The 21,128-nt window shown below is 30.3% G+C and overlaps 2 protein-coding genes across 8 annotated transcripts in view; both read right to left on the bottom strand.

The window, feature by feature from the left end:
* Positions 1 to 2,562: 2,562 nt before the first annotated feature.
* LOC122503017 (UDP-glycosyltransferase UGT5-like) overlaps positions 2,563 to 21,128 on the bottom strand; it is a 47,046-nt gene continuing 28,480 nt past the window's right edge. For 5 of the 7 annotated variants that reach the window (XM_043613403.1, XM_043613404.1, XM_043613405.1 and 2 more), the window contains 6 exons: positions 12,178 to 12,273; positions 11,961 to 12,103; positions 8,181 to 8,494; positions 5,630 to 5,849; positions 5,273 to 5,492; positions 2,563 to 2,915 (listed from right to left, as the gene is read on the bottom strand). In XM_043613403.1, coding sequence (XP_043469338.1) covers positions 2,630 to 2,915; positions 5,273 to 5,492; positions 5,630 to 5,849; positions 8,181 to 8,494; positions 11,961 to 12,103; positions 12,178 to 12,269 — 1,275 coding nt within the window. In that variant the 5' untranslated portion in view covers positions 12,270 to 12,273 and the 3' untranslated portion in view covers positions 2,563 to 2,629. Of the gene's footprint in view, positions 2,916 to 5,272; positions 5,493 to 5,629; positions 5,850 to 8,180; positions 8,495 to 11,960; positions 12,104 to 12,177; positions 12,274 to 12,384; positions 12,782 to 14,465; positions 14,711 to 21,128 lie in introns of those variants that run through there. The other 2 variants (XM_043613402.1, XM_043613407.1) reach the window with 2 other exon arrangements.
* LOC122503016 lies at positions 15,871 to 18,842 on the bottom strand. The gene is made up of 2 exons (XM_043613399.1): positions 18,738 to 18,842; positions 15,871 to 18,395 (listed from the first exon to the last, which is right to left on the bottom strand). The coding sequence occupies exon 2, from the start codon at positions 18,383 to 18,385 to the stop codon at positions 16,130 to 16,132; it is 2,256 nt and encodes a 751-aa protein (XP_043469334.1). The 5' UTR covers positions 18,386 to 18,395; positions 18,738 to 18,842; the 3' UTR covers positions 15,871 to 16,129.

Below are 21,128 nucleotides of genomic sequence, written 5' to 3'. Positions count from 1 at the left end.
ATACTGTTATATTACTTGAGCAAATTGGGAATTATAATATACATTATATTATTCTATTAATATAATTATTCTGATAGTGTTTTATTGAATGTGTTTCCTTTACTATTCTAAAGTAAATACTGTCTATTCGGAATCACTGAATTAATAGTGATATTTTGGAAAGAATCAATTTTAAATAAACGAAAATTTTTACTTAGGCTTCGTCCATAAATTACGTCACACTTTTTAGGGGGGAGGGGGTCCATGAAAATGTGACAAAGGAGGGGGGACCTTTTATTTTGTTATGTCACACTTTATACTCTATTTATTATAATGAGAAAATTGTAATAAATAAAAAAATAAAATATATTTCTTGTTTTTAAAATATTAAAAAATGTACCAATTATATAAGTAACTTTATTGGGTGTACTTCCGAATAAGGGGGACCTGCGATTTTAATAAAACTTGGTATACCAACGTATTTTGATGCGCTGATTACGAAAATGATAATGAAAATTGGCGCAAATTTGATGTTCATGTTGAAAATCATAAAAAACCATAAAATTGTGGTTTTTTGCGTATAATTCGTAAAAAACGAAGGATATACTTCCGAAAAGCAAAAGCGCATACCTCCGATATTAATGAAAGTTGGTATACTTACGTAATTTTGTGCCCTGATCACGAAAATCATAGTGAAAATTGTCGACTAGGTCATCTTCATAGTAAAAACCATAAAAAAAACATCATAAAATTGTGGTTTTTTACGTTTCACTCGTTGGATTGGATTAATCATAATTTTTTGTGTTTAAAAATATTTGTAAATTTTTCTCTGCTTTTATATTCTGAAAAATCCAAGCCTCCTTCCTTCTCGAAATAAAAGCAGAAAAAAAATTTACAAATATTTTTAAACACAAAAGTTATGGAGGAGGAAGGAGTCATCCACCTTGGGTTTTTCAGAATTAAATAGAAAACAAAAAATATCACAATTATCTCTCCAATCAATTAAATTTTGATAAAAAAAAAAATTTCAACCCAAGGTGAATGACTCCTTCCGCCTCCATATAAAAGCAGAGAAAAATTTACAAATATTTTTAAACACAAAAAATTATGATTAATCCAATCCAACGAATTATACGCAAAAACTAGAATTTTATGGTTTTTTTATGGTTTTCACCATGAACATCAACTTAGCGCCAATTTTCATTATCATTTTCGTAATCAGCGCATCAAAATACGTTGGTATACCATTTTTCATTGAAATCGGAGGTTCCCCTTATTCGGAAGTAATCCACTTTATTTATATAAAATTAGATATTGACAGTGATTCATTTTGAAAAAATTTATTAAAGGGGGGTTTACGAATTGTGACGTAATTTAGAGGGAGAGGTTTCCTTCAGATGTTAAGTAGCGTGACAAAGGGGGGGGGGGGTCAAAAATGGGCTGAAAACGTGTGACGTAATTTATGGACGAAGCCTATAATAGAAACTGAGTCGAACTTTTAAATGTTAAAAATTCTATTATATCGAATATTCATTTCTCCTATTTGCATGAATGACGATTTAGTAGAACTCTCCCAAGTCGAAAAATTTCATGGAAGTACCCCCCTGGAAATTCCGTGGAACTTCTCCACGAAATTTCCATGAAGATTCCATGGAAATTCTGCAAATTTTTAATTTTAATATTACCTTAACCCTTTCACACCCAGGCAAAACTGTACGGTTAAAAAAACATAAATGTAACGATTTTCATAGTTTTGGGGTGGCTGATTACGAATTTAAAGTCAGATTTTCAAAATTCAAAATGGCGGATTCAAGATGCCTGAAGACAAATGTAAAAAATAATCGGATTAACATGAAAATTGTTACTCGGGGGTTTTCGGGGTCGCTGATTACGAATATGACATCAGTTTTTAAAAATTCAAAATGGCGGATCCAATATGGCGGATGACTTTTTACAAAATTAATCCAATTGACCTTAATGTTGGTTATCTCGGATAAACCCCGGTCACTGATTATTCAGATTATTCAGATTTGCTTGATACTTACTTTCAAGAGTTAATGCTTTTTAAAAATCTAAGATCAATTGGATAATTGTAAAAACTGAGTTGCTAAATAATTAGAAATTTTTGTTGTAAAATTAGCAGGAGTTTTATAATAAACATATTCCAGTTTATTGATTTTAAAATTTTCTCCTCTCATTATTAATCCACAATCGAAATTTAAAAATAGACTAAAGATTGGTAATCAGTGACTACAACAACCTCCGAGTAACAAGTTTCGTGACAACCTAATACATTTTTACATTTGTCATCTGTCATATTGGATCCGCCATTTTGAATTTTTAAAACCTGATGTCATATTTGTAATCAGCGACCCCAAAAAGTAACAACAACAAAAAAGAAAAAAAGTAAAAATTTAAAAAAAAAAAAAAAAAAGTAAAAAAAAAGTAACAATTTTTAGTCGATTTTAAAATTTTAAAATGTTTAAAAATAATTGGGATTTTATATATTTAAACAAAGCAAAATTGATTGCACATTTTGTTTTGTTTTGTTGATAGTTCCTGGTTACAAATACAATGTTAAAGTAACGTAACCAAGAAACTTTATTAACTTTTTTTAAAACTTACAATCATTTGCAATTTTGCATTACATTCAAAATTTTTTCTCTTTAAGCGTAGTTACTAATAACATTTTTACCAAAAACATTTTACATAATTTTAAAGTTAAAAACAGAGTCAAAGTTAAAATTATAAAAATTACAAAAATAACTGTAAGTGTGCCATAGTATTCTAACCAAGTTATATTTCTTCCTCTATAACAGAAATAAGGAGCTTTTGGAAATTTCATCAAGTGTTCTATATTCCACACTGTCTTTTCTATTGGTTTAATCAACTCATCTTTAATCATAGCAGACATCTTCTTAATGTTGGTTACATATCTGAAAATAAATTATTATATTGAAATCTATTTTACTTTTAATCATAAGTAATTACCTAAGCTGTAAAAATTTAAGTTCTATGTTCTAAATAAATTTAGTTGTAAAAAAGTTTCTAAAAGTTGAGACATTTTTTCATTTTTTCTTTAATAAGTGTAGAGAATTGGTTAAAAAATATATTTTTTAAATGTTTCAATATTTAAAAAATAATTTTTTTTCCTTATTAAATAAGCAAGCGGTAAGCTAATTTCCTAATTTTTTCGTTTAACGTCTGATAATTTATACAAAATTTTATACGACCGTTGGTCTTTGGGATTACAACTGAGGCCTCGGACCGAATCCCCCCCCCCCCCCCCCCGTTCCCGATTGTCCACGTGGCCATTTTTTGATGGTTCTAAAAACTTATAACTACAAAGGTTTTTATAAGGTAAGTGCACTAATTTCTGCGGCATTGCTGCCAAGATATCTTTTACGTAGAAAAAAATATATCAGGAGTATCTTTAATTATTATAGGGGAACATAGTCTAGGTCGGCCACCTTTTTGACTTTTGTTTATAACTTTTTTTTAAAAATGAATTTGGACAATTGAAGTATATGGTTGGAAAGTCCTGTTTAATAGGAACATTTTTTCTTTACAAAGTAAATTGACAGGTTTAAAAATGAAAAAGTTATAAAGATTTAAAAAAAAAAAATTTGTAGTCCAGGTTGGCCATTACAGTCAAGGTCGGCCATGTTTAAAATTCAAAGGGCATTAATCTTTAAAAAATAAAATATCATGTTTGGAGTTACGGAAAATTGATTCTTTATTGTTTACAGCTTGTAACTTAATGAAATAACAAAATAATAACAATAAACAATATAAAAAAATAAATATATAAATAAAAAAAAAATTTTGCACTAAAATATTAATAAAATTAAATAAAAATATTAATAAGACGATCAATTATATTATGAGTTATACAGAATTTCAGTTTTTGCAAATGAAGTAGCTCGTCCTCATCTTTGCGCATTTTAAACACATAGTGGCCGACCTTGACAGTAAGTAACATTACCGAATTGTTGTAACCATAAAGAAATACGTTTCGGAATTCGATTTTTTACTTTGTTTTCCTTTCAACCATGAGTCCCACAAATTTTCTGCATACTTGCCTTGACGATTCAATTTGTTTTTTATCTTTTATTAATGGTTTTTCACATTATGCACAAAACTTTTTTTGAGCTTTTTTTGTACCGACGTCACAGAAAACACAATTTTCGATCCTCCGAAAATGTAATTGAACAAAAAGTTAGGTTTCACTAAGACAAGCTTCGACAAGCATGCGCGTAGGTGGCGCTAGTGAACTTGTCCAAAAAATCGCGATGGCCTACCTAGACAGTAGACCAACCTTGACTACATTCCCCTACTACTGGAAATACTTAATCTCTTTGGTAACAAATCTTAAAATTTCTATAATTCAATAGTTTTAAGCATTCAAATAAACAAAAAGAGAAATTATTTAGAGAGGTTGTTTTCTGTTATAATACATTGACGCGAAATTTGAATGTTGGATAAAAAGAAAAGAGATTAAATTAAATTTTTCTTGTGTTCCCTCGAGGACAATCCTGGACTTTTGACGAATCCCCCCCTAAACTGTCCACTTGGTATATAGACGACCCCTAAGTCTTCACGATAATGTATATTCGTATTTAGTTCCGTTCAGTGTCCATGTTTGTTCAAATGAGTTGACATAAATTTTAAATCGCACACCCTTTCCCCACAACGAATCTTCTCCCAATTAATTAATTTAAAATACTTCACTCTCCGAAATGCTAAGCTACTCAAAAACGACGTTTTAACTATACATACTATATGTGTGTTTTTGGCAAATGCTTGGATAATGCTCCAGATTACTTCAATGGTATTCAATTTAATTATTAAATATGGTTTCTAATATTATTTAAGTAATATGTTGTAATTGGCTACTTCGGTATGCTCTTAATTTTGTTTTATTAAACAATTGTGAATTTTGTGTCAATGTGTGAAATTTCTCATAGGTTCTAGAAAATTTTGTTAAAATCTAGCCTACAATATGGAAATTATTTTTAATTTCCCAGAAAATTGAGATAAACCAGACTGTAATCTGCATTTGAGGTCTTATATATAAAACTACATTTACATGTCACCAACTTAGTCTTATTGTTAATTCAGATAATTGAATACAATAGCAGTACTTTAAATTGAAGATTTTTTCGATATTATAAATCTGCTAGTCAATTTCAAATTATATTTATTACAATATAATTATTATATTAAAATTTATTCATCACTAGGCGTTAAATAAACGGTTTGTGATTGATAAAAACTTAACACTGTAACTTACTGTGGGTTTTGCAGAACTTCTTCCACAATCTGAATAATATATTTGCTAGACAAATTATCTATATCCAAAGAGAGACCGATTTTAGAATCCAAAATTTTACGTGTATTAAACTTCTGATCGCCAAAGAATGGTATTGATATTACCGGAATACCGTAATATACCGCTTCTTGCAAAGACTGAAGCCCACCTTGCATCATAAACATTTTGATATTCTTATGAGCTGTAATAGAGAGGTTTCAATGTAAATGTCCGAATAAAAATTTATTTTTTACTTTGTACATTGAAAAATATTCATTTAATATTTTCAATGTAAGGTTTTATACAGTTTTGTGATATTAAATGCTGACAAGATCATACCCAAAACAGCTTGCTGTGGTACCCATTTTACAAATTTGATATTTTTTAATTCAGTAGTTTTACTTCCTCTATGCTTCCATAAAATCTTTTGCTTTAATGTTCCAAACGCGGAATAAAGTTCAGTTAATGTGGAGTTTGACAACTGATCTGATTGTAAATTTGATCCTAAAGAGAAATAAATGACTCCCTGAGGAGCATTATCTAGAAATTCTTGAATGTCCTGCAATACATTTTTTAATAAAAAATTATTAAAGGAATTCTTCATATTTATTAGGAAGTACTAAACAAGATTACAAAGATATTTATTTATTATTAAAATTATGATATTTTTAATTTGTTTATATTTTCTAAGCACTTCTCAAAATTTTTAATTTAAAAATAATTCTAAAACTCCCCAAGTGTGAAATTAAAAACGGCCCAATAATGACCAAGTATTGGCAAAGCTGGTGCCGAATCTTGGCAAACAGTACTCAACCGTCTCTTGGGAGGTTAACCGCGGTTGGTCGTCAGCCGAGGTCGGCAGCCAGATCTCGGCAGACATTAAGGGGGAGTGACACCTTTAAGGTGCCTTTTGAACCTGTTGTTCATGGATTTTTTTAAGACACAGGAATAAAGAAAATAAAATTTGGTTTCGAAGACTTTATTTGTTAACTTTTTAAGTTTACTAAAATATATTTATACTTAAAAAAAGTTTCAATTTGTTGCCTACAGAGGAAGCCGAAGTTGGTCTCGTTTCTCTGCAGGGCAAATCGGTGGGCACAAAAATTTTGGTTAGACCGTTTAATCTAATACAAAAATTAAAAGTTTTTCTGCAACTGTGATAGATTTAGCTTTCGAGTACGTAGGATATTTTAAAAATATTAATTTTTGTGTATATATGGCAGTTGTTTGAAGCAAAAAGTCGATTTTTAGGGCGAAATTTTTTCAAAATATCTATTGTCAAAAATAAAAAGCAAAAAAAAATCCGCTACGTACTCAAAAGCATTAGTAAATGATAAACAAACAAACAAAATCTCATATAAGAGACTTTCTACAGTAATATTTCCTTCATTTCGATTCTTTAGAGCAATTTCAAGCTGTCTTCAGTATTCTTGAGCTGCTGCGATAAAAGAAAAAGTATCCAATGGCGCTAAAAAGCACTCGAAGCACTCTTGGACACCTTTTACAGATTTCGATTTTTTTCACATAAAATAACTTCGAAATTACTTCTCATGATATAATTTCTATTCTACACCTCATAAAGTATCGTTTAAGCAAACAAAATAAAATCAATTTTTTTCGGGTCAAAGGTGTCACTTCCCAATACTGGCTGCCATTACTCCCTCAGTATTGGCAAAATTAAAAAAATATTCAAAATAATTTTATTTTTTAATAAAATTCTTACCGCTCGCGGGGATTGACACCTGAACCTGACGCACAAGATATAAAATTTTTGCCATTAGTGTGTCATTACTGAGCCGAGCTACGTTCTAATATTGGTAATTATAATTTGCCAACAAAGATACAAAATTTTTGCCATTAAATTGCCAATAATGTTCCATTACTGGACCGAGCTACTTCCTAATATTGGCTATTATAATTTGACATCATAGATAAAAAGTTTTAGCCATTAATGTGCCGTTATTGGACCGAGCTACGTCTCATTACTGGCAATTGAATTTTGCCATTAAAGATTGATCAACTTAGCCGTGTACGTACCATTATTGGGTCGAGAGCTGTCCCAGTCTTAGAAAATTAGAATATCTGACAATCGGCGCCATCATTGGCCCAGCAATGGGACATTTTAAACACCAGAAATGGCCCAGTAACTATTGACAATTCTCGGCAGACATTACTGGACCAATGATGGGCCGTTTTTGCAGTCTTGGCATTTCGCACTTAAGTCTTGTTCTACTGTCCTTCTGGTATACACACGTTTTTGAAAACCGTGGAATTTCTATCAAAATCTTAATAGTTTGAGGTAAATTCTTTGTATCATGTTAGTCATGATCAAATTAGATTGAGATAGAAGAACATAGCTTCCATGACAGCACTTAAATAAGTGAGAGGTCGAGAGTAAAAATATTTCATAAAAACTACAGGAGCAAAATAGAAAAACGTGACTTAATTTATCAATAAATTACGCAATCATTTTAACCCGTTTTTCTCCCAAATCCCTTGTTCTACTTTTGTCCCTGTTATTATTTTAAACTATTTTTACTATCAGACCCTCAATTTTAATACTCTTTTTGTTATTTCGTAAAATTAGGTAAAAAATACTATATTTTCTTATAAAAAGTATGTAAGATTCCAAGTGAATTGAATCCCATCCAAAAGTTAAGCATTGTCAAGAACAATTTCACGTACTTTTTTTAATGTATAAAAACTCTAATTTCCATAAAACGAAAGACTGTATATATAAATATTCCACTGTTTACAATTTTATTATTACTGCAATAAAACCTTTTTCCATGTATTTCTGGCCTAAATTTCAGCTTCTTTTTTCCAAAATTACACTCGTAAGGTTAAAAACTTAAAACTGCAAATTAATATAAATATTGAAAATATCTACCTGTGGTAAATGATCCAGATTGTCATTTATGTGCAGACCTTGAACTTCAACAACATTAGGTAGCAATGGCTTGGGATAGCCAAATATATGATTATTTCCTAGGATTACTAAACTGAAATTTCTTTCAATTTCAAAAACAGACGTACCAGGGGCAATTTTGTTTGCAATTATCTGAGCGTGTGGTAAATGAATAAATTTGAAATACAGTCTAGTCCATGTTGTATAAAACACATTCCATAAACGTTCATTCAAAGTCATTTTATCATTAAATGCGTACGCCATATCGACATTAAGTAAAGGATCATCTGGATTACCTAAATTTAAATATTAAAGAAATTCAAATCATTTTTTGCTATGATTTTTAGGTGACTTATCAATTTAATTTTTTTATGTTGAAAGTTTTATCTTTGTGATCAGTTTATGAAAACATTTTGCTTTCTCATACATGCACGGAGAAAATTTTTTTCTGATATATTTTACCGAATTTTTCAATAAAATTGGGATATAATGGCATAATCGTAATTTTTAATAATTTTTAAATTATTTTTTCAGTAATAATGTTTAAAATTTACTGTAAAAGTTCAAAAAAATTTAAACTAAACGTTTAATATAAATTAAATAAAATTTTAACGTTTATTTTTAATATCTCCTTGATGGGCACTAACGGTTCAGCACAGTTAAAAGAAAGTCTTATTTTCAGACACGAAAGGTACCTTAATTTAAGAGATGCAACATTTTTAAGACAGCCTTCACTTAATTTCAAATCATATTTTTTTGCTGAATTTAAAGATCCAAGCAAGCTGGTTATCAGCACTGAATGTGCTGAATTTAAGGGAATCATATCCCTGGTTAAAAAACTGGACAGATTTCGGACTAATCCGCAATTTGTCCGAAACAGTGCGGTTTATGGTCAGGTTTTTGTCACCCGAAATTAATCCGAATAAATCCGAACTCTATGCGTTTTGTGAATAACTAGTGAATCCGGAATTAGTTTGATGAAGCCCGAAATTGATCTGTTAATTTTAACTACACTGTAAAAAATTTCGGAATTTTTTCCGATAAAAAACTAGGATATTTTTCCGAAATTAGGTGGAAATTACGGTTTTCCGAATATTTAGTAGGAAATAAGGGGGGGGGTGATGTTTGAGAAACTGATTTTTATGGGAATTTACTTAATTATATAAATTTATATAAAGAAATTTTTTACTTTTTATTTATATAAATGAAGCTGAATTTTTGCTTCTTCTGAATGTTTTTTCAATTCAGTGACTTAAAAAATATAAGAATTGAATATATAAAAAAAATAAAAATGGCGGATCTAAAATGGTGTATCCAATACGACTTAAGATGAAATTGTTCTCAGATTTTCTTGGTTCTTGGTACTTAGGTGTTTCCTGTAGTCGCTAATTTTAAATCTGAATTTTTCATAATCTAGAAATGGTTTACTGTAAATGATTTACTGAAATTTAATCGCATTTCTGTGATACTACAATCTCAAAAAGTTTTTGACCTATGTAAAATTAGTTTCCGTGTTTATTTATTTTCTTTTTTTCTATTTTTGCAACTAGGACACCTCCCCGTGGTGAAGGCGGGCAACGAATTCTCGGCTAAGTTTCTAGGTTAAAATTATGCCTTTATGGCAAAAGTAAGAAAGAAGTTTACGATGCAGAGGAGGAATACCTCAGTATCGGCGATTTGTAAAAGCCTTGGACAAAAATGGTAAATGTTTTGAGTATTTGGCGAAAAAGTTTCCGAAACTGTCTGACGCTAAAATCGAAGAAGGCGTGTTCGATGGGCCTTAGATACGTAAGTTGTTATATGACGAAAAATTTGTACAAACGATTAAGCTTAAAGAAAAAGCAGCCTGGACAAATTTGAAAGAAGTTTGCTTGGAATTTCTATAGGAAATAAAAAAAGCCACAGATATAGAGAAATTGTAGGAAAAATGGTAGAGAATTTTAAAAAGCTTGGATGTTTGATGACTTGTCAAATTCACTTTTTTGATTCTCATTTAGATGAATTTCCTACAAATCTTAGTGATTTCAGCGAGGAACAAGGCGAGAGATTTCACCAAGATTTAAACGCTAACAAGGAAAATGGAGTAAGAATATGTTAGCGGACTATTGTTTGACGCTAAAAAGAGATATACCAGACACTAAAACTTCAAAGAAGAGAAAAAGAGCTCCTCTCCGGAGATCATATGAAACCAAGAGGTTAAGGTACTCAAGACATAGAAATTAAGAAATCTGATATTTCTTTTGTCCACCATATTGGAACCACCATATTGAATTTTTATAAACTAACATCATATTCGTAATCAGCGACTCCAAAAACCCACGAGTAACAAGTCCCTGCTAAAAATAAAATCAGGAATAAAGAGAAAACGTCAAAAATTTTGATGTTTTGTGACTACTTTGACGTTTCCTGAAGCTTTTGGTTAATTCTGACTAAAGGATTTTTTATGCTCCTGTTGAATCCTGATGTTTATGGATTGCGATTATTGAGCATTGAAATCTTTTTTTTTATTTACAGCCCCTCACCGAAATATAGTCGGTAAATGTAAAGTATCGTTAAAACTTGAAATTTGTGCGTAGCCCTTTTTTCTCAATAGAATCGCGGGTCTATTGTTACGAGTTTCGGGTTTCTAACCTAATTTTTATTGCTCAAAAGTTTTGCATTTTTTAAATTTCAAGTAAAATGAATATAAATTCAAAATCTAGAAATCTCCACAATTACAAATATCTAAAATTTATTATAAAAAACATTTTTTTAAGAAAACTGTAACGTATCTCGAAAACCGTAATTGATCCTTTCTTAAAAAAGACATGGAGTGGAAAGGTCGAATGTATCGAAAAGTATCGAAGTAAAGAATGGGCAATGAGAATGTAAAATCTTAATAGAAGGGTGTTTTTAAAATTGTTTGTACATGTGAAGGTGGCGCTGCAGTTGTATGTTATTTAAAAAGAGCGCGAATATATAAATTTTATTTTTGTTAAGAGAAAGTACTCATAATAAATCTTATTTTGCATTGTCAAAAAACGTCAACATTTCAAATATAAATAAGCAAATTATTAACTGAAAAAATTTGAATATTATTATTATTAATGAAATAATGGACTTGGACAATGGACATATAAAAACTAGCACCATAGACGGCCGCTTGCGGCCGTGGGAGGAGCTAGTAAATAAAAAAAGATATCATTTTTGAATTTAAGTTCTAAAGGATATATTGCATACATAATAAGAGCATATTGTTGGATGAATTTTAAGTCGATGAAAAACAAGTATAATGTTTAAATAAATATGAATATAAACAAATAAAAAGATTTCCCTTCAATTTTATGACGGTCAGTTGACCTTTTTCCAGGTAAAAAAGGGTGTCGACTTTGTATAAAAAACCTGACTACTTTTGAAGCTTTCTGATTAAATATGACTCAAGCCTGAAGTTCTCTGGCTGCAATCGTAACAAATGCAGCCTAAAATCATCAGAGATTCTGACTAAATTTCTGTCGTTTTGTGATTTTATTTTTAGTAGGGGTTTCAAGGAAATCTGAACAATTTTTTTAAATCCACCATTTTAGATCCTCCATTTTGAATCCGCCATTTTTATTTCTTTTATATATTCAATTCTTATGTTATTAAAGTCACTGAATGTTTTTCTCTTTAGACACACCTTAAGGAAGAAAACCTACAACATGGCAGTCCTGGCAATCCAAATTTTTTTTTGTGTGCCGGTGCAATTATAACTTTTATTTTCTGGGCAAATAATATTTCACTTACCCACAGAGTCCATAGCATATGGTAAATTTCCAACACTCGATAAACCAATTAGAAGGGGAAAGTTAAACCGTCTTACTAAGGCATAATAACATTGAAACCATAATTGTTCTATAATTATTGCATCATATGTTGCATCACTGCTTCTATAACATATTATTCTTTATGTTAAAAGTATTAAAAGTCAGGCCACCCTTGAAGATACTACATTTTTACTTACATTAGTTTTTGTACTGGCGTACTCATTATTTGTTCTTCACACAATTTATTTGACTCATCCATGTTCATTTGAAGAATGGAAAACGCATTCATGTGTCTGAAATTTTTAATAAATGATTAAAGTTAAAAGACTGTTAGCTGTTGATAGAATGACTTAGGTTGTAAAAAGCACTGAATTATATGGTAAATAAGTTAAAACTTTTTTAACTTTTTAACAAAGTTTCGTAAATCTTCTCTGCATATATATATAGTTTGTAACAATTATAATCATAAGAGATTGTATGAGTGATGGGGCTCGTGAGAGATCGTGTACTTTCGGTAAAGGGAAGGAGTGTGAGCATTGTAATGATGAGGTTGGTATTTTGGTGAAGTCAAGACTCAATCATGTTTAGACGTTGGCAGTATTTGTTGAAATTCAAAACCACATACATATATAGTAATTTTGATATATACATATACTTTTGATCAATACCGAAATAATCATTTTTAATCATTTTTTAATCATTTTAATCATTTTTAATGATGGGCAAAAGGAAAACAATTGTCTGTAAATATTTTCAACTAGTTTATACGCATAAAAAGACGAAAAACTTAAAGAGTATGTTCGAAGTATATTTTGTGGAAGGAAATGTTTAAAAATCTGACAAGAATGTCTGAACATGTGGAAAAGTGTAAAGCGTGTAACAAAAAAGTAAAAAATTATCAATTAAAAAAACTAAACATCAGAACAATTTTTTGCACGGAAAAAAAAAGTTCGAGAATTATTCGGGAACTTCGTTCTTAACTCTTGGATACGACGGGTAGTTCACAAAGAACTAAAGGTTGCCTCGTTTAAATATGTCATTTACTATTTCTCTACAAATTATAACTATTTCACCACTTCTCGGCAAACTGTTCCTGAAAAAGTCGGGAACTGTTCAAGAAAATCGAAAAGTTAGGCGAATGCAAGAAAAAATGGATTCTGCTTCCCCCCTCCCACTTCCCCTCCTTGACACGTGCGCACACACTCACACACACATTTATCCTTGAAGGTCACATACAATTTTTATTTTTTATTAAGTTTCTGAAATAGAAAAAACCATATTAGAGAAAAATCGACAGCGGCTGGAACAGAACTCGCGTACCCGAGAATAGAAGTCCGGCGTCTTAACCAGCTGAGCTAAACAGGCGAGTTAAATACCCCAGCATAAAATAAATATATAAGGCACGCAAGTCTTACTGACTGTGAGACTTGGGGTGTTTTCGACGTCGTCGGTCGTACCGGTCAGTTGCCACAAAAAGGTGCTTATTTGAGACTATTTAGGTTAAACTAAATAGTCTCAAATAAACAGTTTGAGCACCTTTATGTGGCAACTGACCGGTACGACCGACGACGTCGAAAACACCCTTGTTGAGACTGGTGCGCACTGGGTTTCTGCGCACCAAGATTCCTTGACGAGTTCCCGAAAATTTCAGAAACAGTTGCGGCCAGTGCCATGAACTTTACATGACAAAGTAATGAAAAAGAGACTAATGGACTATTTATAGCTTTTTCTAATACAGTTCCCGAATTTCTTTCTAACATTCATTGATTACCATTGAATGTTCGTCGCTAGTTCAGAGCTGTTACCACGTATCCAAGAGTTAGGAAATAATTCCTGAAATATCTGGCAACTTTTTTTTTCCGTGTGGATAATAAAACAAATAAAATAACTATAAAGGTTTCTGTCGAGGTTCCTGGTAAGAATTCAATAGAAGGCTTGTCAAATAGTTTAGAAGATGCCATTCTCAATGATTCTCGAAAAGAATTAAAAGTTTTTACCAAAAAGTCTATAGATAGTCTTTTATTGATATTATAAAGAAAAGAAATAATATAGAGGTAATAATCAGTAATACCCTGTAATAGTTCTGTAATAACCTATAATACTAGATAATACGCGTAGTAGCAGGAAAATTTTGTGTATTAGAGTGTACACTATTTTAACCAGTAATTACCCCCTCGGTGATTTCTATAAGGTTTTATAGAAATATTTCAATTTTAAATGTTTTTCCTTAATACCTCGGTCGAAAGTGCGTACTTCCCTCTTAGATTTCGCAGCAGAAAGTCAAACATTTACGCTTTGGTTGATATACACACACGCCCTCTATTACAGCGGGAGTAAAAGAATTCTTTGTCGGTAAAGATACCAATTTATTTTTTTATACGTGCCACAATATTATAATAAAATTTTAATAATTTAAAGAAATAACGACATTTTGTTTATTAGAACGTTTAGAATTTCCGAAATATAAAATTAATTTTGTACGAACAGAGCTTCACGAGCATCCGCTAGAGGCGTTGAAGCGGGGAGCGAAAGTAAATAAAGACGGCCGGCTGTCAAATTCATGGAGAATAGACTACAGGAGACCAAACTGCTATGCTCGTACTTTCTTCTTCTTAAATGACTTTAGGCTTTGCCAACTGTCAGAACAAACACTTAGAAGAATAAGAGTTAAGAATTAAAAGTTTCCATGTAATTGGTTAATGTGTACAAAAAAAATGGCGTCAAACGCCATTTTAGTGCTTGAGAACTATACTTGGGAACGGTCAAAACCGAACTCCCCATGCTCGTACTTTAATATAGCCGATCACTTTTGCGTCGGAAGTTAATCTTAGTTCAAAAGTTTCCGTCTGTGTCGCATGAATCGGTGGTGTGTGGGGAGTTTGTCTCTGTCACACGTTTCCCTATGTTTCTCTCTCACTTTACTCATGCGTCGTAGTGTAAAAGAATCTAGAGAGATTCAGATTGTCTTTGGACTTGTAAATGTAAAGGTGCCGTCCCATGTCGGCGTAAAAACGTCAAAGCGTTGAAGCGTCGGCGTTAAAGTATGAGAGTGAACGAGATAGAGATATAAGGTTGTTTCTTTCACTCTCATGCATTTACGGTTTGACGCCGACGCTTTGACGTTTTTACGCCGACATGGGACGGCACCTTTAGGTCGTGTTTATTGTAGTGTCTGTACAATACGTAAATGACTAATCAATGTAATTTTGTAATAAATAATCACATAGGAAAAGTATATTAATATTGGAGTTATTATGATTTATAATAATATCTATTTAGTGGGGAAATATATAATTTGATATATATATATATATATATCTATAATTATCCCACAGGTGTAAGTTGTGACACAAAATTCAAATTTTTGTTTTTAAATTTTGTTAACAATTGAATAATAAATTTTTAAAATGTAGAAGAATAATAAATATTACTTTTATTTTACAAATAAAAGTAAAATGTATAGAATATATTCAAAAAAACAAAGTGCTTAGAGGTTAAGTTTGGTTAGTTTATTCACAACTTACACGACCGATACATACACTACAGGCGAGAAATTGGTGAACTACAATTAACTTCAGACGCAAAAGTGTTCGATTTCAAATACATTAGATTGGTCTCCTGTAGTCTATTCTCCATGGTCAAATTAATCACGATTGCAATTTTCTTAAAAAATAGATTAACGGGCGTACTTTTGACCGTATATAAAGAAAAATAGTATACATCACACGGGCAGAAATTTCGAGGTCCTTCACAGTGCGATGATGCACTATTTATTTATATAAATATATTTTTGAATAAATCGTTGAAATAAATTTTAACGGACAAAAGAGAGAATTACAGGGTGTCTAGTATTGTCGGCAAATAAAATTCCAGGACTTTTCCAGGTTTTCCAGGTTAAAAATATTTTTTTTCCAGGTACTATTTTGAAAAATTTTAATGTCAAAAATACATTAAATGTACAAGATTAAATTATTCTATACCTTTTTAATTTAAAAACTAGTTAATACACTTTATTTTTGGTATTTTGCATAAGGTACATAAAAACGTCGAAGAATGGATAAAACCTAATTCACTCATTCAATTTTTGGTAGATTATAATTAAGACAAAAAATTAAATAGAATTTTTAAAATCTTCTTAAATTAGAGTTTTTAACGTTTCAACTCAAGTAATAAAATTTCATTTTCGATTCGAGCACTTTCGTTTAATTCTTCATCCATAACTTTTTTCTTTTGTAACTTGAGATCATTTATTGCTTTTTTGTTTTTGCTTTTTAGGACGTTATTATTATCGGTGAGCTGTTTTTCTTCTTTTTGTTTAGTAAGATCTTCTTGGTACCACTTATACGCATTGAGACCACAGTGAATTAAAGATTTGGTTACAACAAAATCTTCAACATTAACTACGCTCGACTTTATGCTGTCATAAATTAATCTTTGAGCAATTAAGGATTTTTCTTTCTGATTTTCTACTATCATTTCTTTGTTTACTGAAAATCCTCTCTCTAATGCAGCGTTTCCGTGTGAAAGAATTAATATGCTTTTCACGAACCAAAATAAATCTTCGTAGCTTCCTTCTTTATGAGTTTTGATCACATCCGTCCAAAAATTATCTAAACGTTTATCTGACAACAAATTGTACTTTTTTAATTTTTCTCTCGTACTAGACAAAGAATAAAGTTGTAAAAAATCTCGTTCAATTTTATCAGCTTTCGATCCTGATATTAGCTGGTTGTCAACATAAATTTTCAAAGCTGCACACAAACGTTTTTTAAACGATTCTTTATAAATTGCTACATCCGGATTTAAAAACGATACTGCTTTTACTATTGAATATTTTAATGGAGATCTTTTAAGAATTTTATCGATGGAAGTTTTCATAACCTTACGACAATCATTCTTAAATTGAAGAATTTCCAAAGAAGTAGCTCCTGCACGTCGACTCAAGTCTAAGGCGTGTTTCGTAGCATAACCGACATTTATCTTATTTGCTGGCAATAAATTATCTTCGGATTGAAGGTCTAATTTAGCTAAATCTGCTTTCTTCAGGACTTCCTCTTTTACAATTCTCATCAAAATGTTTTTACAAATATTTAGCAAATTGTCATAGAGGAATGGAATTAATGGTTCATTCGATTGAAACATTGTGAGAAACGGTTGCAGTTCACAAGCGAATGCCTCAAAAAATACAAGCTTAGCTTCTAGAAGTTTGTCGTCTATATTATCAAGAATTATCTTAAAACTTGTGGTTTTTGGAAATTTTTTTTCTTTTTTCGAATTTTCTACGTAAAGTTTCACATGTGGCAAAATTTCGATAGTGCGGCGAACTACAGCAACATTCTCCAACCAACGAGTTCCGCAAAATTTCATTGGATATTTAGTTGAACCAGATATAGCAGAATAATCAGCTCGACGTGCAGGTTGATTTTTAAAAAAATTATAAAGCGCTCGAAGGAAACTAATCAAATTCCAATTAGTACTTTCTATGCCAGTCTTAAAAGCTCCGCTTACAACGTGCAAACCACAAGATCCTAAATTCAACATTAATCGATTAAAATTTTCAGAAAATTCCGTCTGCAAATCATTAAAAAACTTCCAATTGACATTAGGTCCATCCATAGATATTTGAATTATTTTGCATCTCAAATCATTCGGTATACAATCCATGAAAGCCTGTAACAAGTCATTTGCTGTTAAGTGACCCAAAAAAGCAGAAGTCCAATAGCGCGTAGTTACTTTATCACATTGGTCGTCCCAAAAACGAATTGAAATGTCCATTTGATTTCGTTGACTTACGGAATTTAAACACTCGTCAAATCCTACAACAATAGCTTCGCATTGTTTAAGTTTTGTTTCTAATTCTTTTTGAAAATATTTGCTTATGCCATAATTCATTATGTAGGATGCTTTATCTTTACCAAGTCTCATCTGCTTAGCAATTTTGCTATCATGGAACACAACTTTAGAAATAGAAACAGTTGATTCTATATCACGCAATGAGCTATGGCGCATTACTCCATGAATACAACAGAGTATCTCTGCTTTTGTTACCTCATCAGAGAGCAAGTATTTCTCAATAGTTTTAGGCTGTGAGGTACTATTTTCATTATTTGTTATTAATGGAGCAGCAGGAGTCTGAATATTTGAATTGTTGTTTTCAACAAAGTTACTTTTTTCTATATTAAAGTTGAACAGTGGTGCATTCGTATTACGGGACTTAAATTTTACCATATGTTTCTTCCCTTTTTCCTGACTTTCGAGAGCTGACTTCCCCATGTTATCGATGCGAATAGTTGCATGGCACCAAGTGCAAAGTGCAGAATGTCTATCTGTAGGGACTGATTTAACCCACGGAAATTGGTTAATATAATCTTCACTATAAGTGCATTTTTTATTCGATTTCGGCATGATATGATTCCTGTTTCAAAAAGGGGTTCACATTAATAATTTATTTATTATATTTGTAACGCGTTCCGAAAAAGGGACTAAGGAGCTAAATATTTTACTTTTTTATTTTAAAATTAAAATTTACAAGAGATCAATTCAAAATATAAACCATTGATATTTAGGACTTCATTACTCACAAAATATTTAATAAAAACTAATTTTGCTATTACACTGTTAATAAAAAACAAAAAACGTATAATCAATTTAAAACTGACACAAACATAACCTTAAAATTATTTGCTTCTTAGATCCTTTTATTCAGAACGTGTTAAATTACACTAAGGAAAAAATATTTTTTAAAATAAAATTAAACCTTTTATTTCAATTATTTTTCTGATGACTGATATTTCATGAAAAGTGTGAAAAAAAGGAATCCATTAATGAATATTGCAACATGTACTTTTGACAGATGTTTTTTACGTTCCTGCAGCTTTGTTTTTTCTTTAAGTTGTATACATTTGTCCGAAAGTATAGTTATGTAGAATGGAACACTTGTAAGAATATAAAGACAAGGCAGTGGACGTAGTATGTGAATTTGCTTGGCAGTGGGTAGGGTTTCAAAACCCGAACGGTAAACACGCGCCAGAAGTAAACTTGAGTAGATATGATATTACACTGTTTCACTTCATCGATATTTGCAAGCTCGAGATGTATCGTCGGTCAGCAGGACGCAGGACGAAAATAAAAATTTTAAGGTTAGGGGTGTTTGTTTACTATAAGTTTATTTTAAATTTTGACAACATTATTAAGTTATGTTTAGGTGGAACGTTTATGAACTATTTCATCTAATTTTTTGTATCCAAAAGTGGTTGAGAAAAAAATTCTTATTTAGTTATTCGAAAAATTCCAGGACCAATTGAAAAATTCAAGAACTTTTCCAGGTTTTCCAGGTAAAAAAAAATTCAAGGACTTTTCCAGGTTTTCAAGGAATTCCAGGTCGCTAGACACCCTGAATTAACGATGAAGTTTTGTAATGTCTTCACGCAGAATCTTGTCACATATAAAGAAGCAATTGAATCTGAAGAAAAAGACAAGTGAAACGAAGCAATTGATGACGAAATTAAATTATTAGCAAAAAATGATGTGTTGTCCATACTTCAGGGCCAATAAAATATAAAGCAAGACTAGTAATTTCTTGGGTTTAAAGACACTAATGCATACGATCTGAAAGAAACATATGCACCAGTTTCCAGACTGACGTCTCGAGTAAAATACGACAGTTAAAAGTTTGTAAAATGAATAAAGCTCTTTACGGCTTAGGAGTCAGTTCCAAAAGATGGAATAAGAAATTTATTGAAGTAGCTAATTTTTTGGGCTTAGTAAGTAATGATTACGACCCTTGTTCATTCACAAACTCAGACATATGACATAATGGGCTGATATAATGACAAAACCACTTTGTCAGGGTGGCCACCAAAACTCGTGAATAAAATTCACGTCTATTTCCCGGTTTTTTTAAGGTTTTTAAGAAATTTTCAAGGTTTTTTTGTTGGTTCAAATTTTACTATAGTAATACTTAAAAAATTCAACTACTTCCACATTCTTTATTATTTTCTATTGCCGAATTTTTTATAGGCTTTTCTTACGATTCTGAACAATCAATCGAATAGATTTTAAAAAATTCAGGGTTGCCACAAATATTTAATTTTATTTTCCCTGACTTTTCCCTGATTTCCAGACAAAATTTTCACTCTTTCCCTGACCATAAAGAATATTCTGATTCACTCTAAAAATTATTAGATACTCAAAAAAACATTCTATTACATTTACTTACGAATTTCTTAAATTGTAAAATTATTCGCAAACATCAATAACTAAATTTTTAAATTTTTAAATAAGTATTTAATTATTATTTTTCCATAGGAATTAAAATTTTTCGAAACATTCAAATTCAAACATTTTTAAAATTCAACAACTTTTATAAGAATATTTTTATAAAACATGAAGATGGCGATTGCTCCGAGTCGAAGACTCGGAGTGATCGATTTCTTCATGTTTTATAAAAATTTTAATTTCCATAAAATTTAAAAAAAAAATTAAATTATTTACAAAAATTATAATAAAATTCGTTGCAAGAATTCAATTATTTTCATAAATAATAAAATTCTTCACATGGTTTCAATTATTTTTAATACAATTTTAAATAAATTTCTCGAAAAATAAAATTATCTTCAAAAATTTTTTGCAAGAATTAAATTAGGTAGGTACATTTTACAAATAATGAAATTCTTCGCTGAAATTAAAAATTTTCAAAATTTACATTTTTAATACAAGTTTTCAAAAGAATATAATTATTTAAATAAAATATAATAAAATTAGTTGCATAAATTCTATTATTTTTATAAGTAATAAAATTTTTCATATGAATTCAATTATTTACAGAAAATTGATAAAATTCGTTGTAAGAATTCCATTATTTTCATAAATTAAAAAAATTTTCTGAGGATTTCAATTATTTATAATACAATTTAAAGTAAATTCCTAGAAAAATGGAATTATTCTCTTAATTATTTTGTAAGAATTTAATTACATTTCACGAATATAATGAAATTCTTCGTTGAAAATTCAAACATTTTCACAATCTGCTTTTTTAATAAAAGTTCTCAAAAGAATTCAATTATTTAAAAAATGTAATAAAATTCGATGCAGGAATTCAATTATTTTCATAAATAATAAGATTCTTTACATTATTTCAAATATTTAA

The sequence above is a fragment of the Leptopilina heterotoma genome, unplaced genomic scaffold, assembly GCF_015476425.1.
Source record: "Leptopilina heterotoma isolate Lh14 unplaced genomic scaffold, ASM1547642v1 Lhet_24, whole genome shotgun sequence".
Classification (NCBI taxonomy): Eukaryota; Metazoa; Arthropoda; class Insecta; order Hymenoptera; family Figitidae; genus Leptopilina; species Leptopilina heterotoma.
Note: the sequence above shows the minus strand (reverse complement) of the source record. Positions and strands in the feature narration are given on the sequence as shown.